Source organism: Myotis lucifugus, unplaced genomic scaffold, assembly GCF_000147115.1.
Source record: "Myotis lucifugus unplaced genomic scaffold, Myoluc2.0 scaffold_8, whole genome shotgun sequence".
Taxonomy (NCBI): Eukaryota; Metazoa; Chordata; class Mammalia; order Chiroptera; family Vespertilionidae; genus Myotis; species Myotis lucifugus.
The window spans coordinates 7,067,129-7,088,295 of NW_005871056.1; the positions used below are offsets into that span (position 1 = coordinate 7,067,129).

The 21,167-nt window shown below is 46.7% G+C and overlaps 1 protein-coding gene across 1 annotated transcript in view; it reads left to right on the forward strand.

Annotated features, from left to right (window-relative positions):
• EPHB1 (EPH receptor B1) overlaps nucleotides 1-15,314 on the forward strand; it is a 277,930-nt gene extending 262,616 nt beyond the window's left edge. Inside the window, exons 12-15 of the mRNA XM_023749311.1 lie at nucleotides 2,087-2,236; nucleotides 8,578-8,771; nucleotides 11,349-11,504; nucleotides 14,859-15,314. Of these exons, the coding sequence (XP_023605079.1) occupies nucleotides 2,087-2,236; nucleotides 8,578-8,771; nucleotides 11,349-11,504; nucleotides 14,859-14,967 (609 nt within the window). The 3' untranslated portion in view covers nucleotides 14,968-15,314. The remainder of the gene's footprint in view (nucleotides 1-2,086; nucleotides 2,237-8,577; nucleotides 8,772-11,348; nucleotides 11,505-14,858) is intronic.
• The last annotated feature ends 5,853 nt before the right edge of the window (nucleotides 15,315-21,167 follow it).

The following is a 21,167-nucleotide window of genomic DNA, read 5'->3' on the forward strand; positions in this document are numbered from 1 at the left end:
GGAGCAGCTCGAGCCTGCTCTCAGGCCTTTGCCACGTTGCTGGTGGCTGGCATTTGCGCTGAGGACATCTCCCACCACAGAAGCCCTGCCATGGCCCTTCTGCAGGGAGCTGGGCGTGTGCCCGGGGAGGCCCAGCAGGTCACCTTCTATTCTCCCAGACCCTGGGTAGGAGTCCAGATAAAAATACACTTTGCCGTTTGCTCCTTCTCTCTCCCTCATCTCAGCTTAGCCTCTTAGACATTTTTAATGTATTTTAGCTAAAGTCCAACATGTATCTCTGGTGGTTTGAACAGATCGTGAGAACGGTCAGAATAAAAATAGCCTCTTCAGCCGAAGCCCGAGGCTGAGGAGAGGGGAGCCCGGGAGCGGCAGGTTTCATGTATTATGGAGGCGGAGTCCAGGCATCACAAAAGGACCATGGGAGTGAGATCCTGGTAGTTGCATGAAGCATCGAATTTGAGGAGCATATTTGTTCTAGTGAATGATGTGTTTTGGAGGCCAGCCTTTCAAAGTGCCCCCACTTTACCCCTCTGAGTGGCATCGGTGTCCTGCAGAGGGAGCCCTGCCCTCTGCTCACCTCCCTTACTTCCCCTTCAGAAACCGTGCTTCACCATCCTGCTGCCCGACAGTTAGCACCTCTCTCTCACCTCCAGCACCTGCACCTGCACCTGCACCTCTACCTCTGCCCAGACTTCCCTCCTCTCCTCTCTTTGCCTGATTCACCTCTCCTCCTCCTCCAGGACTGAGGATAGTGAAGTAATAGTTAACGTGCATAGCACTTGCCCTCTACCCCAGGCCCATCCCAAGCACTGTATGGATGGTGACCCACTTAATCCTCAAAGCAACCTGACTATGTAGGTGCAATCAGCACCCCCATATTGCCAATGAGAAACCGAGGCACAGAAAGGTTAGGCAACTTGCTCCAGGTCACACAGGCAGAATGGGGCAGTACTGGTATCCATGCTTGACCAGAGGTTCCAGGAAACTGCCCCTCTGCCTGCTCCCGGCTACCGTTCCTACCCCTCCTGTGTTAGGGAGTCTCCTCTGGTTCTCAGAACACCCTGTATCCCCCTCAGCCTCACCCTCATCACTTTTCATCTTGTTAACCATACATTTTAAGTATCTGGTGCTTTGTGTCTGTCTCCCCATCCCCTGTGCAGCCTGAGGGCAGGGCCCTTGGCCGCTCATCTCTGGCAGCAGCTTCTCAGAAAGGGCGTGGCACAAAGCAGTGCTCATTGGCTAGTGATTGATGGGCCGCATGAATGGGTATCATCCCTTCAGTAAACACAATAGGCCAAGGTCTGGCAGACAAACAGAGGGCCAAGCAGAGAACCATGTCGGAACTTTGAGGGTGGAGTTGCTGGCAAGGAGGAGGAGACGTGAACCTCGGAGACATAAACCGAGGGCCTGGGGTAGAAGGCAAGTGCTATGCACGTAGGTGGGCCCTTTAGCAAAGTGTACCTCAGCCTCTGATGCCGACTCCCATGCAGGGCAGGGAGGACAGCAGGCATCTACAGGGGCCTCGGCCCAGGGTTGTCTGCAGGCTGCAGAGCGAGAAAAACCTCCCCCCCCTTTTTCGTTTGTTTTACTTTCTTCTGACCCAAATTTTGTGGCCAATGTAGTCAGTTGCATGTCGTATGGATTTCATGTTGTAGTGCATTTACGACCGTTACACTCTCTCCTCCCACCCAACGGTGACATTAGAATCAGTATGCAGGGAATTAGGGGGCAAGCAAGTTTGAGTACCAGCCCTCACCTCACATGCGGTGCACCCACGCCTGGTGTGAGACCAGCAGAGGCCACGCATTTTGAACACATACGCTTCCCTTAGGACTGGGAGTGTTACTGTTTGCAAAGCCTGCATGCCTCTGTTCTCTGTTCGCTCTCCGTATCACCATCTTGAGCGCCTTGGGTGCAGTAACGGAGGCCTGCCCATGGGGCTCAGACTATCCTGGCCGTCCTAATTCAGGAAATAGGAGAGTGGGGCAAAGAGTGGGAGAGTGGAAAGACGTGTGTACTGTTTATTGTCATCTGCCTTCAACTAGAAACCCGATGTTTGGGCTGACCAGGCTTTTCCTTCTTCCAGGGAGGGAAGATCCCCGTGAGATGGACGGCCCCGGAGGCCATCGCCTACCGCAAGTTCACGTCTGCCAGTGACGTCTGGAGCTACGGGATTGTCATGTGGGAAGTCATGTCATTTGGAGAGAGACCCTACTGGGATATGTCCAACCAAGACGTAAGTGTCAGCAGCACCTGATTGCTACAGACCTCCATCCAAGGGATCCCACAGGCAGTGGCAGCCAAGCCCTCCTAACTGTTCTCAGCTCCAGATCATTACCTGAACTGGAGGCATTCAGGGCGGGGGATCCAGGGACCTCTTTGGCACCAATGTGTGAAGCAAAGAGCCCATCATGTAGGTGTGAAGGCCCAATGATCTCAAACCCTATAAAGGTGCCCAGGCCAACCTAGGAGACAGTGGCTGGTTCTCATGGCTGTGGACCATGAATAGATCAGACCCACAAAAAAGCAGGAAAGTCTACTGTGCTTCAAAGCACCCAGCCTGTGTTCTCCTTTCACCATGGGAGGTAGAGGGGAAGTACTCTGCCCTGAGGCTCTCACCTCTCAGCTTCAGAGAATCCATTTTTCCTGAGAATACATTCTGCTAGGAGCCCGTGTCACCTATCAGTGAAGGAGGAGCTGAGCACGCTTCCCAGAGCTGGTCAGATTCAGACAGGCCTCGGGAGTGGGATCCTGTCTGTGTGAAGGTCATCCCTCAGGCTGCCCTCAAGGGGCAAGGTTGGGAAGGAAAGAGAAGGGTCATCTGAGATGCTTTAGGTAGAGGCATTTAGGGGGTGGTCCAGATGGGAGCCTTTGAGGATGATTCACTTTGATAAAAAATAGTAATCAAAAGCCCTACCCAGATTTCCACACTGTCTGTGACCCTAGGCTGTTCCCCAGGACCCACTCCCCCTTTGCATTTTGAATGCATATGCTTCCCTTAGAAGTGAGAGAGGATCACTGTTTGTAAAGCCTGCCTACCTCTGTTCTCTGCTTGCTCTCCCTATCACCCAGGGTTGTGGGGTGAGGAGGTAGTTATTATCTTCCTCAACTTACCAGCAAAAAAGTCAGGGTTGTTCTCAATTCAGGTCGCCAGGTGGGGCACCCAGCCCCACCTGGAGCACCTCCGTGGGTGGGTGGGCTCTGAGGCTGGTAAAATGAGAGGCCTGCACTCAGCCAGCCCTCTATCCAGCAGAGCTTCAGAGCCAGGGCAGGTTGCGGTGAAGACTGAGAAAGGTGGTGATCTGGGAGCCCAGAAAACATTATCCACTGAGACAAAAGAGGAGTTGGGTGCTGCTATGGCCATGCTCCCCACTCCCATGGGTAGAGTAGCTTCAGCCCAGAGCCAGTGACATGGCTGCATCCTTAACCAGGTCCCAGTGCCAACCATGTGTGGCATCTGGGCCCTCTATTATCTGTGATTATCCACGCTTCGCCTCTGCTCCTGCAGCATGTCGAATCAGTAAGTATCAGAATTAATGCCGAGGCTGCTTCATGGAATCAGTTGCACCCCGGTTTCCCCCACGACATCAGCTAGATGAATAATAAGTGTTAGCCAGAAAAAGCAGACCCATTTTGTCCTGCCCAGGGACGTTAATCCGATTAAGAACAATTCAGCACACATAGAATGGATTATGAAACTATCTGCCAGGCAAGATTTGACATTCAAGATATTCTCAGCAAATGCATTCACCTATGCTGAAAACAAATGGAATTTCTGATATTAGACTTCCAGAATTTCCAAATCATTTATTCAACAAACACTCATTGCATGCTAAGTGTGACAAAGCATTGTGTTTGCCGTTCTATTCCTGGGGGGGGGGGGGCGTTGGCACATACATAGATAGGGTTGGGGGGACATTTGGGTGGGGAAGGCTTCCCATATATTTGACTCTTGAGCTGGGCCTCAAAGGGAATAAGAGCATCTGCACAGTAACCGTTTATTCTAATTTTGTTGTATTTCTCCGGAAAAAAAAGCTCCTAAGCATTGTCCCAAGTGCCATTCTGCTCTCTGTGGAAGGTGGGAGGTGACCTGTGCCCATTCAGAAAACATCTTAGGCCTGCGAGGGAGCCAGGAGGGGCTCCCGGCAACTCGGCTGCAGCCCCACTCATCAGAAACCACCGAGGTGGTGGCAGTAACAGATTTTCCAGATGACAATTGAAGGGCTTTAAGAAAGAGAATTGCAGAGGCAAGTCGGAGTGCTGGTAATTGGGCTTCCGGAGCCCAGGAAGGTCTTTGAACATGTACAGAGAGTTTGTCAGCCAGAGAGGGAACTTGGAAGTTCTGCTGCTTGGATCTGATTGACAGAGATAATGAGAGTGGCAGTGTCTGTGGAGAGAAGCTGCTGTTTTATTGAAACATCAGAGCTTACCTTAACCCCTTCTGCCCTGGTTCCTCCACTACTCTGAGCTCCTCCACTTCACTCTCCAGGTACCCCCCACTGCCCAACTCACTTATGGGAAATGCACATCTGGGGGCAGTCTGGAGCCTCCACTGAGGACTCCAGGGCAGGCGAAGGCTCTGCTCATTTCCCAGAGGAGCTGCCAGTCACTTCAGCAGGTGCCCACGGCGCCTGGGATCACACCACATACTCCTGTCCCCACCCAACCCCCAGACCTGCCACCTCTGGGTGTAGGCGAACAAAGGCAGCTGCTCTCCCCTCCCTGCCCCTTTAGCGCATTGGCTTACACTGACCTTCAGGATGGCCCAAACAGTGGCTGCAGATCATTCAAAATGAGGCACAGCCTGCTTAAGTGACAGCTGCCTAGACTGGTTCTCTCCTGCCCCACACCCTCACTCTCCTCCTCTCTAGAAACACCATCTGATCTCATTCTAATCTCCAATCTTTTCAGCATCCACTCATCTCATCCTCTTATAGACCAAGGGAAGGAGCCCAGGACTCACTCCGATTTTCAGTGTTGCTCAGTAGAGTACTCTGTGCCTCCACTCCGGGGCCACGCTTTCCACACAATTCAAACGTGGTCACTGGTGCGAAGCCATCCAATGGCCAGGTGTTTTTCTATGTCTCCTCCCTGTTTTCCACACCTGCTAGCAAGGCAGCTATGACAGAGATTGATCACAAAGCCCCATTAGAGGCCTGGACTTGATGTTTTAATTTTATTCTAAGTTACATGCACTCAGAAGATTTGGAAAACATCCAGATCCTTAAAATGGGAATCAAATTCTCCAAAGGCATAACACTTCAATGAAAGATTCGATGAGACAAATGCTATCCACACATGAGTTAATGACCTAGGGTAGTTTTTCTTTGGGGGTTGGAGGGTAAAGGCATTTTCTTTTTTGCCATAAGTACAAGAAGCATCAATGCTCCCAGAGTAAATAACAATGTAATTATCTAGAAGAGCAAATGGAATCAAGTCACATTTTGCAAACATGAGCATAAAAGGGGGTTCACATGCCATCTTTCTGGACCTCCCAATGTCTAGCAGCAGGTCAGTGACCCTCTTTGCAGAGATGACATCTACTGGGATGGGCCTGGCACAAAGCACGGCCTCCATGTAATACAGGGATCCTTTCTGCTGCGGAGCTCCATCCATATACACCACCTCACTGAGTCATTTAATCTCTAACAACCCTTCCTGTGCAGTTTCAGGTCATGTGACTTTGCCAGGTGTCTGACACTAGTAAGAAACGGAACAAGGATTTGAACCCAGGCCTCCAAGGTCTGTGCCCCTAATCATATTACCCTCCCCTCACCAACACAACACCTACACCTGCTTTCCCGGCAGACCTGCAACGGCTCTTTGATTTCTTCTTAAAAAGAAAGAGCACAACAGAGGAAACATAAAAGCAAAGGCCAGGACAGTCTTCCCAAAACCCCATGAGGTAGCCTGCAGAGGAGACAAGGGGAAAACAGCTAAGCTGCCTTCAGCCTGAAGCTCAGGCAGGAGATTCAGTGCCTACGTGGGGTCCAGTCTCTCAGTGCTCTGCCAGGAGTGTTGGTCGGCTGCTCACACCATGGAGCCGTGCCTCTGCACACGGGTCCTGACTCCAGTGATCCTTCCTTTTAAAGGCAGACGGGAGAGTAATCTTGTCAGTGCAGAAAATTAGGATTTGGGGCTCTGGCATGAAATAATTTGAGCAGAGATACCAGCTGTTTAAGGGAACATGAGCTGCCCTGAACTGGATGATTTAGGGGGTAGGGGGAGGCTAGCCTTGTGAGATGTTGAATTTGGAGACTAGCCCCTCCTGCTGTCCCCACCTAGCTTGTGCTTAGGCAACCCAGAGCTTGCGGGACGATTCCGTGGGGAATCCCACTGGCTCCACAGTGAGGAGGGCCTCTGTGACAGGGTCCCTCAATCTGGCTGCCTGGAAGGAGCTGGTAAAGGGTGCTGGTTTCTGAGCCAGGCTGATGGGAATGCTGCCCAGCAGTTCATCCTCAAGGACTACTTGGTTTAGCCCAATACCCCAGCTTCTGGCTATGAGGACTTCAAACAGCGCCCAGGACGAGATTACAATGGCAGCCCCACAGAGGCCTGGGGAAAGTGAGCTTCAGGTTATCCAGACATCAAATCAGACACCCCTGGGATTTAGTGCCAGCCCTATCATTTACAAGCTGTGTGCCCTCAAGCAACTCACTTCACCAGGTTTGCCTCCACATCCTCCTGGGAAAAATGGGGCTACAGTGACTTCTTATGAAGATACCAGGTAATTCAATTGACAGTAGTTTGGCAAAGAAAAATTTGGTGGTGATGAAACATAATTTAAAAGTGAATGTTCCCATTTAAAAAAAAAAGTAAATGTTTCCAATCACTGAATTTTATGTAGTGATAATATTGATATGGTTTATATGCTTGTTTTTCTGCCATATTGAACACAAGGAAAAATACACCTTGATTATGTCTAATGATTTCAAGTTATCATATTATCTCATGCCTGATAGATACACTATGCATAAAATTTGTAAAAATGGAAACTGATTGACAATATTCACTTTCTGACCAATTCACTAATAAAAGGAAAAAAAAAACCCACAGGCATAATCAGTCAAAATGAACCTGACATTATTTAGAGGCAAAAACACATGAAAATCATTGAACCCCAAATTATTTCCTTTGTTGTTTAAGGTGCTTTAACTGTTTATTTTAATATAAAATCAATGCATAATTATTACAGAAAATAACAAGCAAAAAGAAAAGCATAAAGAGCACTCATGTTGCTACCTGCCCAGAGGCAACCACCATTAACTCTGTGGTATATATCTTTCCCAGGTCTTTTCTATGCGTGTGTATAATTATGGTTTTTTTTGTTTTTGTTTGGTTTTAGTTTTTTACAAAAGCAAGATTATGCCATGTCTGCAGTTATGCAGCCTGTTCTTTTGCCTAATATTACACTATGAGTATATTTCCATTTAAATAGGTACATTTTTGCAACATCTCTGGAAGGCCTGCATTGAATTCTAGGCTTTCCATTGTGTTATATCATAATAAATCCGTAGGTGTAGCACAGGGTCATTTACAATTTTTTTTCTATTACAAAAAGCACAGAGCAGACATAATTGATTTAAATGAATTGGAATTAAGAAGTAAAGGGTGAAAAACAATTACTATAACCTGAACAACAGACAAAAGTACATGAAGATCCTAAAACCTTTACAAAATTATCCTCTGGAGTCTGCAAAACCTGATTGGAGATATTGATTGTGGACCACCTTGTTAATTGACCATTTTTATTGTCCTGAACCAATTTGTTTAACCAAATCCTTCAACCCAATCCCTGTTGCTGCCTCTTGAAAATGAAGGCAAATGATCAGAAAGCCCCTTGCATGGAGTAGGGCAGTGATGGCAAACCTACGACACGCGTGTCAGAGGTGACACTCGAACTCATTTTTTTGGTTGATTTTTGTTAAATGGCATTTAAATATATAAAATAAATATCAAAAATATGTCTTTGTTTTACTATGGTTGCAAATATCAAAAAATTTCTATATGTGACACGGCACCAGAGTTAGGGTTTTTCAAAATGCTGACACGCTGAGCTCAAAAGGTTCGCCATCACTGGAGTAGGGGCTCCATCAAGTCCTGATTCTTCCTTCCATTTCTTTGCTTAACAGTGAAAGGAAGAGGCCACCACAAGTTTTGGTGGTGTCTGTTATAAATAGTGGGTTTACTGGGCTTCCCATGTGCCATTGTTTCATTTGCCCTGGCACCACTAGCTGCCAGCAAGGCAGAATTGGGTCAGTGTCCTCTTAACGAGAAGTTCAAGCCAATTAACCAGATTATTCTTCAATAAACAGTTGCAGAGATCTAGTGTGCATCTGGCCCAGCACTGGTGCTAGGGATACAAAGGGACAATTAAGATGTGGTCCCAGCTTTCTAGGAGCCCACAATCTAGGGAGAAAAGCCAAGTACATGTCACATCTTACTATGGTAGGAAGTACATGAGCATAGAATGAGGGCACCTAGGTCAGGCAGGCTCCATCCTTGGGGGTTAATTTGTGAATGACTGGCTGATGGCTCATCACCCAATCATACCTGTTCCCATGTGTGTCCCTGCAGGTCATCAATGCCATTGAGCAGGACTACCGGCTGCCCCCGCCCATGGACTGCCCAGCTGCTCTACACCAGCTCATGCTGGACTGTTGGCAGAAGGACCGTAATAGCCGGCCCCGCTTTGCTGAGATTGTCAACACCCTGGACAAGATGATCCGGAACCCAGCAAGTCTCAAGACTGTGGCAACCATCACCGCCGTGTGAGTCTAGTGGTTATTAGGTGTGCGTGGTCAGGGGCAAGGCCAATAGCAACACTGCTAGCCTTTTGGTCCATTAAGAGCAAGGGTAAGGTGATTGAGCTTATCCACTAATGGGAGAAATTCCAAAACTGTTCTCTTCCTTTTTCTCTTGGTTCTCTCTAAAATATTCCCTGCCTCCAGCATAGGCTAGACCCATGGTCGGCAAACTGCGGTTCGCGAGCCACATGCAGCTCTTTGGCCCCTTGAGTGTGGCTCTTCCTAAGCCTTAGGAGTACCCTAATTAAGTTAATAACAATGTACCTACCTATATAGTTTAAAAAATTTGGCTCTCAAAAGAAATTTCAATTGTTGATATTTGGCTCTGTTGACTAATGAGTTTGCCAACCGACCACGACTAGACCAAGCATGTCAAACTCAAAGGCTAACACGGGCCAAATAAGGTTTAAGTTTATGTGGGCCACAAAAAAAACAAAAGTTTCAATTTTCATAGAAACATAGGTTTATTTCGATAGAGACATGCTGAATACAAAGGGCTGAAATAAATGAGTAATTGTTAACATAATAGAACATTTTAACAAAAATTAGTATTTTTTCTTGAACATTAACTTACCAGACACTGAATAACTACACAAATTAATAAGCGTAATGCAAATAAACCTATTTTTATTGTTCTCCGAAAGTGAAATATTTCCTGTTGCACACACCAAACAAGTCAGTACAAGACTAATGACATGGCAATTGGCTGCTAAAATATTCGCTGCTAGTATTAGTGGAGAGAAATGGTGTGCCTGCGCGTAAGGTGCATAAGGGAAATGAATGCCACACGATTATAGTAATCAGTCATTAGTGAACATTGTAGTTCGTTATTAATAATTATGTTTAACAGGATATTATAAAAATTAAGTCACAAAATTTTTATTAAAACGTTTCTTACATACCATTATATTGGCTAGGCCGCAAAAATATTCATTGTGGGCTGCGAGTTTGACATGCTTGCTATGTAGACAGATGTCAAGAAACCTGTCTAGGTCTCTACCTCCCATTGGCTTTAGATGGACTGGGCACTGGGTTCTCTAACAGTTGAGCACATCTGATCTGCTTGGTATGAGGCCCCACTTCTGGGCCATCCTGTTTCCAGAAGGCACCCTTTCTGTTAACCACTCCAGTCTGTTAGGCAGGTGGAGCTGCAGACCTGGAACCTTGGCCAACCAATTAGCAAGCAAAGGCCCTGATTGCTAGGGGACAAAGATACAAAGCAATGGGATTTGTTATGAGCAAATGAACAGAATAACTGTCAAGTACTGTCAGCAACTATCAGTTGTACATTTGCAGGGTTAACTCATTTATTATTCATCCTTTTAACCAAAGTTTATTGGGTTAAGCACTGTGTCCATTGTGGCACTACAGAATGACTAAGGTAGACATGGTCCCCGTCCTCGTGGAGCTTTGAGTCATTTAGATAATCACCCAAAGATCAGGGTGGCAGGTGCCTGATGCTTGGAGAGCATCTACCTTCCTCTGTTGTCAGGGAGACATCCCTGATGACAGCTGAAGAGAGGGAGTGCATTAACAGAATGAAAGGAATATGGGAGTAGAGGGGCCAGGGTACAGCATGTGCAAAGGCCTGAGGGTGGAAAGGACAGGGCTAGTGTGTGGAGTACAGTTTGTGAGGGGGCAGGTTGGTGGCTAACGCTGGTGAGGTGGGTGAGGGCCAGACACTCAGAGCGTTTAGGGCCTGCTAAGAATTCTGGGCTTGATTTTCAGAGCAATGAGCATCCCTTAAAGCAGCGGTCACCAACCGGTGGTCTGTGAGGTCCGAAAGGTCGGCAACCACTGCCTTAGAGGGTTTGACTTGAATCAGGAATAGGTGAGGGTTATTGACATAATCACATCTGCATTTGTAAGAAAGAGCATCAGGCAACAGTGTGGAACTTAGGTTGAGGGGAACAAGCATGCACGAAGAAAAAGCACTGCAGTAATCATGACAGAGAAGGTAGGGTCTTAAGTCAGGGGAATGGTATGGAAAGAAGTGGATGAGTTTGAACGATTTTGAAGGTCAAATCTTTATGACTTGGTAAAGGATTGGGCATTGGTGCTGAAGATGTGTCAAGAAGGCACCCTGGTTTCCAGACTGGGTACCTGGGTGTCTGCTTTGAGAATGTGCCAGGGAAGATCAGTGGTGGGCCCTTCTGTTCCATTTATTTCAATTAGCTGAGGACAAAACCAGAAAGCCAAATGTTAACAATAGATTTGGGGAGGTGGCAGTGAACTGTATATATTTTTAAAAGCTCTTAGATTTCAGTTTACAAGGGAGTCCTGAGCCTTCCCTTCCCTTTATACTGCATGCTGGTCAATCAGCCTGTCTGGGCTGACTGACGTGTGGCAGTGCCCAGAGGCAGAGGGACTAGCCACCTGGCCCTGAGAAGCCATGCCAACTCAGGAACCTGGAAGGAAGGGTCAGCACAGGGCTCCACTGTCAAGCATGTGCCGCCCCACGTGGAGTCTGCCATTGCCCGGAGCATGGCTCTCCGCACACTGCTGCAGCTGTGAAGTCACCTGCTCCTCTCTGTCTCACAGGCCTTCCCAGCCCCTGCTAGACCGCTCTATCCCAGACTTCACGGCCTTTACCACCGTGGATGACTGGCTCAGTGCCATCAAAATGGTTCAGTACAGGGACAGCTTCCTCACCGCCGGCTTCACCTCCCTCCAGCTGGTCACCCAGATGACATCAGAGTAAGTGATGAGAATCGTCTCTGTCCAGCCTGTGGGTGGGGGTCAAGGCTCCTTCCCTGCCATTGTCCTTGGTACCAGTCCTGACTTCTGGCTTCAGCTCCAGATCTCCTCTCTGAATGGAACCAGGCCGGTGGGGGCGCACCTTGGAAAAAAAGGAGGCAAGGCTGAAGGTGGGGAGGCTGAGATGGTTCTGGGCCCCAAATGAGAGTTATTCAGTCATTGCCATATGTCATTTGCCTAATCACCACGAGTCGCTCCTCCCTTTAAATTTTTAAACTCAGCCTATCAAAGGGAGCATCCAGATGGAAAGAACACAGCCAGCCAGCACTTTAACAACATAGCAGGCAGAGGCACGGCCCTGACTCAGCAACAGTTGCAGATGTGGGGGAGCTTGTTCATACCTACATAGCACTTGTAAATAAGTATACATTTCCACCCCCCACAAATCACTTACCAGTCTGCAGCGCCCAAAGGACTCTGGAGGGATACAAAACCCAACATTATTCAGATAAAATGAGAGCCAGAAAGGGTCTTAAAGATCCATGCAGTCCATCATTTCGCCAGGAATGTTCTGAGTAGCACCTGTTCTGGGAAATGCTAATAGGTTCTCCTTGGAAAAAAGGTCCCCCGGTCAAATAAATTTAGGAAATGCCGCACACTTTATCACTCTCTTGGCTATTCAGGACACATATTAGCATTGAAAAGGCCATGAGAAATCCTGAAATAAAGAAACCCATTTAAAATTATTCAATACCATGGAGCCACATTTTTGAGAGGCAGGGTTTGTGGAACTGTAGTTTGAGAAATATTTATGTAGTTCCACCCCTTTCATTCAGCAGGTTCAGAAAGTGGGTGAAGTCAGTTCCTGAAGATTCTAGCTCATGATTGGCAGAGCAGGCCTAATGCCTGCGTTCCTGACTGCCAGCTCCATATCCTTCTCCCAGTCCATCCCAGGGCCACAGCAGCACCCATACTTTGCTGCACACTAGAATCACCTGGGACTCTTTAAAGGGACTGATACCTGATATTGTAACTTCATTGGGATTTTAAAAACTGCCCAAGTGATTCTATAATGCAGTCAAGATTCTATAATGCACTGAACTAAAGTTGGTCTAAAGTCGGTCAAATTTTGAATACACACCCATGCACATACACACACACATAACCCAGAGGGGACCTCACTGGCTGCCCAGACTAAAACGTGTACTGACAGCACTGGGTTTGCTGGTCTGTAACACACATTTTCCATGGTAGAGGATCGATCAGTCCACAAACAGCTGGAAACACTTACTGATCACCTGTTTTGTGTCGGGCACAGACGTAGTTGTGGGGCTACCCTCCTAGGGCAGGCCAGTGGCTGAGTTCCACGGGAGGGAGTGGTCACCTACGCCCAGCAATTGAGCCCCAGAGGGACGGCTTCTGAATACTCGGCCTCGGTCCCCCACTCCTGCTTTGCAGTCCATCTTCCTGGAGTCCAGTTCCACCTCTCTGAGGTTCATTCTTGCCAGAAATGATGGCACCTCCACTTCCTCCAGGGAGGTAGGTGACTTGAATGAGCATCTAGTCTTGGATCCACTAAACTTCAGACTTCATTTTTTAAACCTGGGTTCATTTCCTGCTGATGCCTAAAAAAGATGGTCCCTGACATAATGAATTATTGTCAGACACCAAAAATAAAACAGAAGCATTGACTGGTGAAAAACCAGCTTCCCAATCTCGCAGAATTAAAGTGGATGGCGCAGATGATTGGGGGCCTGGGTGCAGGGACCGAAGTGGGTGTTCATGAAGATGAGGCTACTCCTGCTTCCCCTAGATGAGTATGAGGGCAGTCATCACCTGATCACCTACAAACAGAAGGAATCAAGGGAAATAATTTCCCGAGTCCGAGAATAGCCACCATGAAAAGAACAAAGGAAAGTGAAACCTAAAATTAAGGAATTTAATTTAGTTCAAAGTAAAAATGTCCACACACTATTGCAGCAATTTAGTTTATCTTCTTGGAGATAGAAGATGGAAAAAGAATATGAGCAACTAAATAAATAAAATAGGTTGCGGGACAATTTGTGAATTTAAAATTCAAGTACACCTCCCAAACATGTTACATGTTTGCTAAAAAGACACGGGGCAATTTAATCATCTAAACCTGCTGCAGCCTGTGGGGCACTGACCACCTGCTGAAAGGAGGGGGATCAGGAAAGCGGCGGCGGCACAGTGGGTGGAGGTCCAGCACAGGGTCCTCCTTGGGGGTCAAGTGCACAGTGTACAAAGTGAGCTGCTGTGCTGGAGACCCAGAGCTTTGGGGGGAGTACAGGTAGCACCTTAAAAGAGTTTGAGAGCAGCCCAGCAGGGTAGCTGAGGCCTAGTGGTCTTGAATTTGAACCCCAGCTCCCCGAATGCTCCCCCACTGTGTGATCTAGAGCATGTTACTTCTCTGAGCCATAGTTGCCTTTTCTATAAATATGTCTATAATAGTGCCCATCTCATTGGTTTGTGGCAAGTGGAATAGCACATGCTAAGCACTTGGCCTATTGCCTATTTCCTTCCCTACAGGATGCACAGGAGAAATGATTGCTCTTAAAGTATTATCATTGAATTTAAATGGTTTGTCGATTTTTACATAATGCTTCCATAGGTATGAATGAGTTAGTATATGGCACTTGAAAAGTACTCAAGCACTGTCATGTTATTATTAAGGAAAGAAGCATGGGTCTCCCCAAAGTCAAATATAAGCCATGAACTTGTTCATATTAAGACTCATAGCTCAAAGATGAATCCATACCAAATCCCTATCCTAGTCCTTGGATTCCTGCTTGGACAGATATTTGAAAGTTAAACCTTTGAGATCACCCTTCTTAAAAATGTATGATATTAAAATTCAAACAGAGGCACAAAATGGAAACTTGGGGGGAAAACATCAGAAAACCAAGCAAGCCCCACATCCTTTCAGTCACAGCAGGTGATCACTAATTTAGCCAGAAAGCCACAGAATAGCTGAAGCCCCATACAACATGTGCTGGGGGTGCTGGAAAAAAACAACAAAGGAAACTTCTAGTTTACCTAGAGTCATGGACACAATGAAGGGGCTGCTCCAGATCCTTCCAGGATTATCTAAATTGGAGGGGGCATTGGAGACAAGATCTACTCCATGGAGAGAGTGAAGTTCAGTAAGGAAATATCCAGGTAGGCATTTGCTAAAGACTCTTAAACTTGGGATCCTTGGATTTTAAACATTTGCACTTACCTACCCAACTTCTTGGGTCTTCAACACTTTTATTTGCTTTCTATGATGAATTTTGATCTCTGAAAAGCTGCTGTAACATTAAAGTGCCTTCTTTTGTGTTTTCCCCCTCCTAGAGACCTCCTGAGAATAGGGGTCACCTTGGCAGGTCACCAGAAGAAGATCCTGAACAGCATTCATTCTATGAGGGTCCAGATGAGTCAGTCACCAACGGCAATGGCATGAGAACTCTCATTTTCTGGGGGAAGGAGAGGAAGAAAAAGGACCAGACTCAAGGGGGAGCCAGAGGTTGAACACTGTGGAATGTTCTGGAGAGATTGGCTTCTCCATTGAGAAATGTGTCACATATGTGAAGAAAAAACTGGACCTGCTCCTCATAGTCAACCTTCATTTCTCAGTGACAGAAGCATGTTTATGATGCCGTGGGAAACAAAATAGATAATACAAATATGAAGAGGTGATGTTCAGCGGAAGTGAAGACACAAGAGTATGCATCAGGGTTTCAAGAGTGAACTCAGCTCCCCCCTCAGTGGGCTGGAGTCATCTGTCCACAGGAAGGAAGGGAAGGAGGTGGAGGGAAGAAACAGAGCAGCGTTCCATTTTCTTCCTCGCCAATGACATTCTTTTCTTTTCTCCTTCTGTACTCCTCCCCAAGAGTCCTCTCCCTTCTCCCACATCCATTTCCCTTTGCTCACGACTCATGTAGGGAAGTTTCTTCAAACCAACCCCAGCTCCTGAGTCTCCAGATGTCGTTCCGTCAGTTGCCAAAGGACTTTGCTGACCACTGCATGGGGGATCCGACCAATTCAATTAATGTCTTCATATTGAAGAAGAGATGTACCTTCAATTGAAAACCTTGTTTTTCTTTTGTTTGCATTTTCTGCAAAAAGGAAAAAGAAACCACAAATTGGAAAAGAAAAAAAAAAGAAAACCTGTTTCCATGTGTGCGTGAGCACACATATGTACGTCTGTGTTCTAAGATGACTGTGCTTGTTCGTAACAGATGCAAACAAAGGTCTAGGAAGTCTTGGCCTGGAAAATTCGAAGGGGCAGGAACGTATTGTTGGTTTTGGTTTTCTGATTGGCCCAGGTGGCCTATTGGCTCAATGGGGAGAGGGTAGGAAGAAAAATAAAATGAAATTGGGGGAAAACTCTCAAGAGCTTGCAAATTCAGACAGGAAACAGGTGAGTGGTTTGAATTGGATGCAGTGTGGGCCATTCTAGAATGATACTGACTGATGAATTATTCTTGGTAACATCTGAAGAGAAGGAGAAGGAAAGTGTGTCTGGAGAATGTTCTTCCACATCCTGGAATCTGCAATTTAAGAGGTGGCAAGGGAGGAGTCTTCTTACCTTACCCGTGGACTGGCTTAAGCCGTATGGCATCCGAGGAATGTTTCAAGTGTGTCTGTGTCTCTCTGCATTCCTTCTGTACCTCATTGTTCGATTCACTTTTGTAAATTCCACCTAACATTTAAATATTTTTAATTTCTCCTTTTACCTTAATCTCCTTGCTAATTTTATCTGTCTAATTAAAATGAGCAGAAGCATGTCTGGGTTTACATAGAATGGTGTCAGAGCATGTGTTCCTGGACCCCACGGGGTCTGTGCCCAAGTGATGGGAGAATCCTTAACAAACATTTTTCTTCCCTCTAATGGGAGGGAGGGTACACATCCGGATCCTGTGACTCCCGAGAAGCAGAATCTATTGAAATCACTCTCACGGTTGTGACCCAAAGGAAGAACCAAATAAATATGCGGCTCTGAAGTCTCAAACATGCACCTTTAAGAAGTTACTGGGAAATAAACATAAACAATCACCAGTAAGACATGATCAGCCCTGCTTTCAGTTCAAACACTGCATTTGAGAAATTCACATCCAGGCCAATTTAGGAAGAGCCACTACAGACTATTGTGGTGTGTCTGGGCACATGCATTTGGAGGGGAGGGTTGTGAGGCAATTAAGAGGATTATAGTTCTCACGTAGGTTAATATATATTAAGGTGAGATAAGCCTTTTTCCCTAGTTCTAGGTAACTTTGAACTTGGGGAGGTCCTTACCTTCTGAAGCCCCTTTGAGGAGGCTCATAGGCCTAGGGGTACAGGTCCAAAGCAGGGCCGCCCCTTCTTAAAGCACCACCCTTGTGTTTAACCCCCACGGGACAGGAGGAGATGGTCAAAACAGTCTCAGAAGATTCACATATGGTTGCAAGGGGCCCCCAATCCAGCCACATAGTGTGTAAAAAAGACAATTTCCCCTAAGTAATAGCTTGCCAATTCTATGCACAGTTTGCTAATTACCCCCAAAGACCTCAATCCGTGAAATGTCTTACAAGTCTAGGCAGTTCAACTAATCTACTCTCAATTTTCCACAGGAATGAATTTTAATTTATCACCAAATTTCTCAGGCAGCCTCCTCAACCCGAGATCCTCATTGAGCCTCCACTAATGCCAGCTCACCTTCTGGCTGCAGACAAAGTAAGGTCAAGGTGAAGGTCGTGCCACATCCTTTCGTTTCATTTTACCATAAAACCCCACAAAAGAGAGAGAAAGAACCCAAAGTGCACAAGGGGAAAGCATGAAGGGTTAGCAGAGCCAAGACCAGGGCCTCCAAGCATAGCTCTTAATGGGAGGGGCAGGACAAATCTCTTGACATCCCCCCAACCCCCCCCCCAGGTGCCAAGCACGGCTTCACATGCTAGGCTTCCCCAACCCCACCCCCCAAAATATGGTGTGTCTCTCGAGAGTGAGACATCATGCTTTCCACCTATGGCATGAAGCCATTCACCTCTCTGAGCCTCAGTTTCCTTATGTGTGTTATCAGATAGTGGTAACTACCTTTGATGGAGACTATCATTCCTAAGCAGGTTCTCTATGCCAGGCATGTTCTGAGTACTTTACATACATGATTAACTCTCTTCCTCACAATTATCTTGTGAAGTCCTAGAAGATACTGTAGTGCCTCCAATTTTCAGATGAGAAAACTGAGAGACAGAGACCTTGCCTAGATCACACAGAAGCAGAGTCAGGCTTTGACTCAGGCAATCTAACCCCTTGCTCTTAACCACTATCTCCGTGGGCCTCACACTTGAGCATGCATTAGCCTCACCTGGAGGGTGTGTTAAAACACAGGTCGTGGAGCCCCACCCTCGGGTTTTCTGATTCAGTAGATCTGGAGTGGAAACCAAGAATGTGCACTTCTCACAGGTTGACAGGTGGTACTGCTGCTGTTGGTCCAGAGACCACACTTGAGAACCACTGCAGGACACTAACCTAGCTTCCTGGAATGAATGGCAATAGATGTGAAGTCCTGGACTCTGGGAATGATAGTCATTGAGGTTTTGAGCTACCCAGGAAGAGGGAAATGAATCCTCACACCCTTGGGAATGAAGGGATGGGAGAGGCTGGTCTAACAGAGGTATCTGTCCTCACTGGCCTTTAGTGCCAGGAGACTTTACTCACCCCTTCAAAAGAGCTCCCTGAGGAGAATGCTCACTGCTAACGAGACCCCCAATCCTCTGAATTTCACTACCACCTTATCATCTGGCAGAGGATTAATTCTAAGTCATATCCTTTCTTTTTTTAAAATATATTTTTAATTTCAGAGAGGAAGGGAGAGAGAGAGGGAGAGAAGTAGAAACATAAATAATGAGAATCATCAATCAGCTGCCTCCTGCATGCCCACTACTTGGGATTGAGAGTGCAACCCGGTCATGTGCCCTGACTGGGAATTGAACCGTGACCTCCTGGTTCATAGATCTACACTCAACCACTGAGCCACACCATCCAGGCTAAGTCATATCCTTTCTTAAAAATACACTTTTTACAGTGGTCAGTGGCCTATGCCCCTGTGAGCCAGGCTAAAGAGATGGAACCTACCACTGGGCTCACAGAGAGGAAGCCTTTGCCAGACATACCTATGGCCACCAAGATTCAGGTGGGTGGATAGTGCACAAGAGACTCTGGGAGATGTTTAATTAATGTTCCTGGACCAAATGTTATGGGAATGGAGGCAATCTGTGGTAAAGTCTTAGAGATTATGAGCCACCTTTCTGTGCCCACCCCCACTGTAATACTTGAAGACAGGAATGAAAGGTAGAGAGTAAATGCATCTATAGAGCATATGTTTACTGTATCATCTGAAGATCACTGAAGCTCATAGATGCCAAATAGACACACGATACTAAAATCATATGCCTCCCCCACCTACCACCTCCCTTTCCCCTCTCCCCAAAGTTATGTGTAGAGCTAGGTCACTGACTTTCACAGAGGATAGCTGAAATCAAGTGAGGACTACAAATTATACTTGACCAGCATTTGTGAAGAGAACAGAAATCAGTGAGGACTGAAGAATAGAAGTCCAGGAATATTGAAGGACAGAAAGAGTGAGACATCAGGCAAGAGGGTGACAGTCTACACAAGTGTTAGTTAAAAAATGAAAGATTCTAACAGCTTCATTTTGTTCTAAGAAGGTCTTTGAGGGCTAGCCCAGGAATCTTATTATTTCAGAAATAATAATGGCTCTGGCACCAATGGCCTAAGGGCATGATTGGGTCCCTGGTAAGTGAAACAGGGGGAAGGACAGCCATGATGGAGTACCAGCAGCCAACAGGTACCATGCGGTGTTCTCTATCACCAGGAAGAAGGCTAAACACTCGGTATTCATGTTGGAGTGAGCTCAGCTTTCACCGAGAAGCCCTGCAGTTCACATGGTAGTGACAGGGTCATTTTCAAAAGTAGCCAGAGGTTTTGTATTGTCTAGGATGGGTTTGGGGGGTGGTGGTGGTGGTAGTAGCGGGAAATCGCTAAGGTCACAGAAAGGTTGTCAAAGGGGAAGAAGGCGGCTGGATCACACAGGAAGGTCATACAAGTTGATTGAGGTCTAATGGCAACTTTGTTCACCACCAGGGCATCTCTTGAGAACAGCAATTTCCAAATGAAAACATGTGCACAGAGGTCTGAGAACAAACTCTCAGTCCCTCTCAGAGGGTACCAGCCCTGGTGGTGGTGGTGGTGGTGGTGGTGGCGGCGGCGGCAATGTGTTCTATAGACCCTGCTTAAGGCTGGGTGGGATAGACACCTTCCAGCAGTGGTGGATGGACCTCCATCACACACCTGGGAGAAAAGGAGAGTCTTCCCCCCATCTCCCCTGGAGTGCCTCCTGGGCTGACTCTTTATCACAGGCCCTTAATGGGTTCCTGTGTTGCCGAAAGTCACAACTTGGCACACATAGCATTCCCAGCCAGAACTTTCCAGAGTCTCAGAGTGGGAGTGAACACAGGTCATGTCCTGTTCACCTCTACCCATCACCCAACAACCTGACTAACAGAGAAGCTGCTCGACACATATTTGGTGATTTAAATAAGTTTGAGTTGAAAAAGTTTAACATGTCATTATTTTACCTACTGAAGTCCATGACCTTAAATGGCATGCTTTTAAAGAAATTAATCCCTAGGTATTCCATTGGAATCTTTCTCACTTACTCTTTACTGCTATCAATTGTAAATTATTCTAATTTTAGTTTTGTGAAGTTTAACGCACCCCTTTTTAACCCTGTCTGCATCTTTAATACGATGTCATAATCTTTCCCAGAGCACAGGCTGGGGAAAGCAACATCCCACCAAATGTCAGTCACTGTGAAAAGTCCCGAAGAAGCAATGAATGTGGCACTGTCTCTGGTACAATAGAGACAAATCAGAAGGGCAGTGACAGGCAGTGCCATTCTTCTGAGAGCAGAAACAGGGCTGCTGTCCTACTAGGGTGATATCAGCTGGGCAGAACAGACAGGCAGGACTTCCCTGGCAGGGAAACTTCATTGTGTCTTTTGCCATTATCTGGACCCCGAGACTTCTTTCCAAGAGTAATTTTACCTTTATAACTCCCCCTACTCCAAGATTTCCTGTAGCCACCCATTCTCCAGAAGAAAAAGTTGGAGAAAACAGAACAAAATTATGGGGGAATAAGCCACATCCCAGGTCCTGAGATACTGAGTCCAGGCTGTTCTCCTAAAAGAGAGGGGGGGGTCTCTTCACCCCAAGAAAACTTTGATTTGTTTCTTGTCTTTAAATTCATGTTTGCATGTAGCTCTGGAAAGGACTTTCTGACACAGACTATGATGACAAGTTCCAGTTTCTGTCTTTATAGCAGAATTCAACTCTGTACATAACTTCAACAGAGAAATAAACAGGGTTATGGCGTCACAGAGGAGGGCACTGCTATTGGCTAGGGAGCCAAAGAAGGCATCTCTGAGGGGGTATCTACCAAACGTGAACCTGAGGAGTGAAAGGATTTATCAGATTAGGAAGGTGAGATGTTAGTGGTGGGACTAGTGTTGTAGGTGGAGGGAACAGCATGTACAAAGGTTCAAAAGCCACAGAGCAGACGGCATGTTTGTGAGATCATAGACTGTTCAGCAGGGCTGAAGAA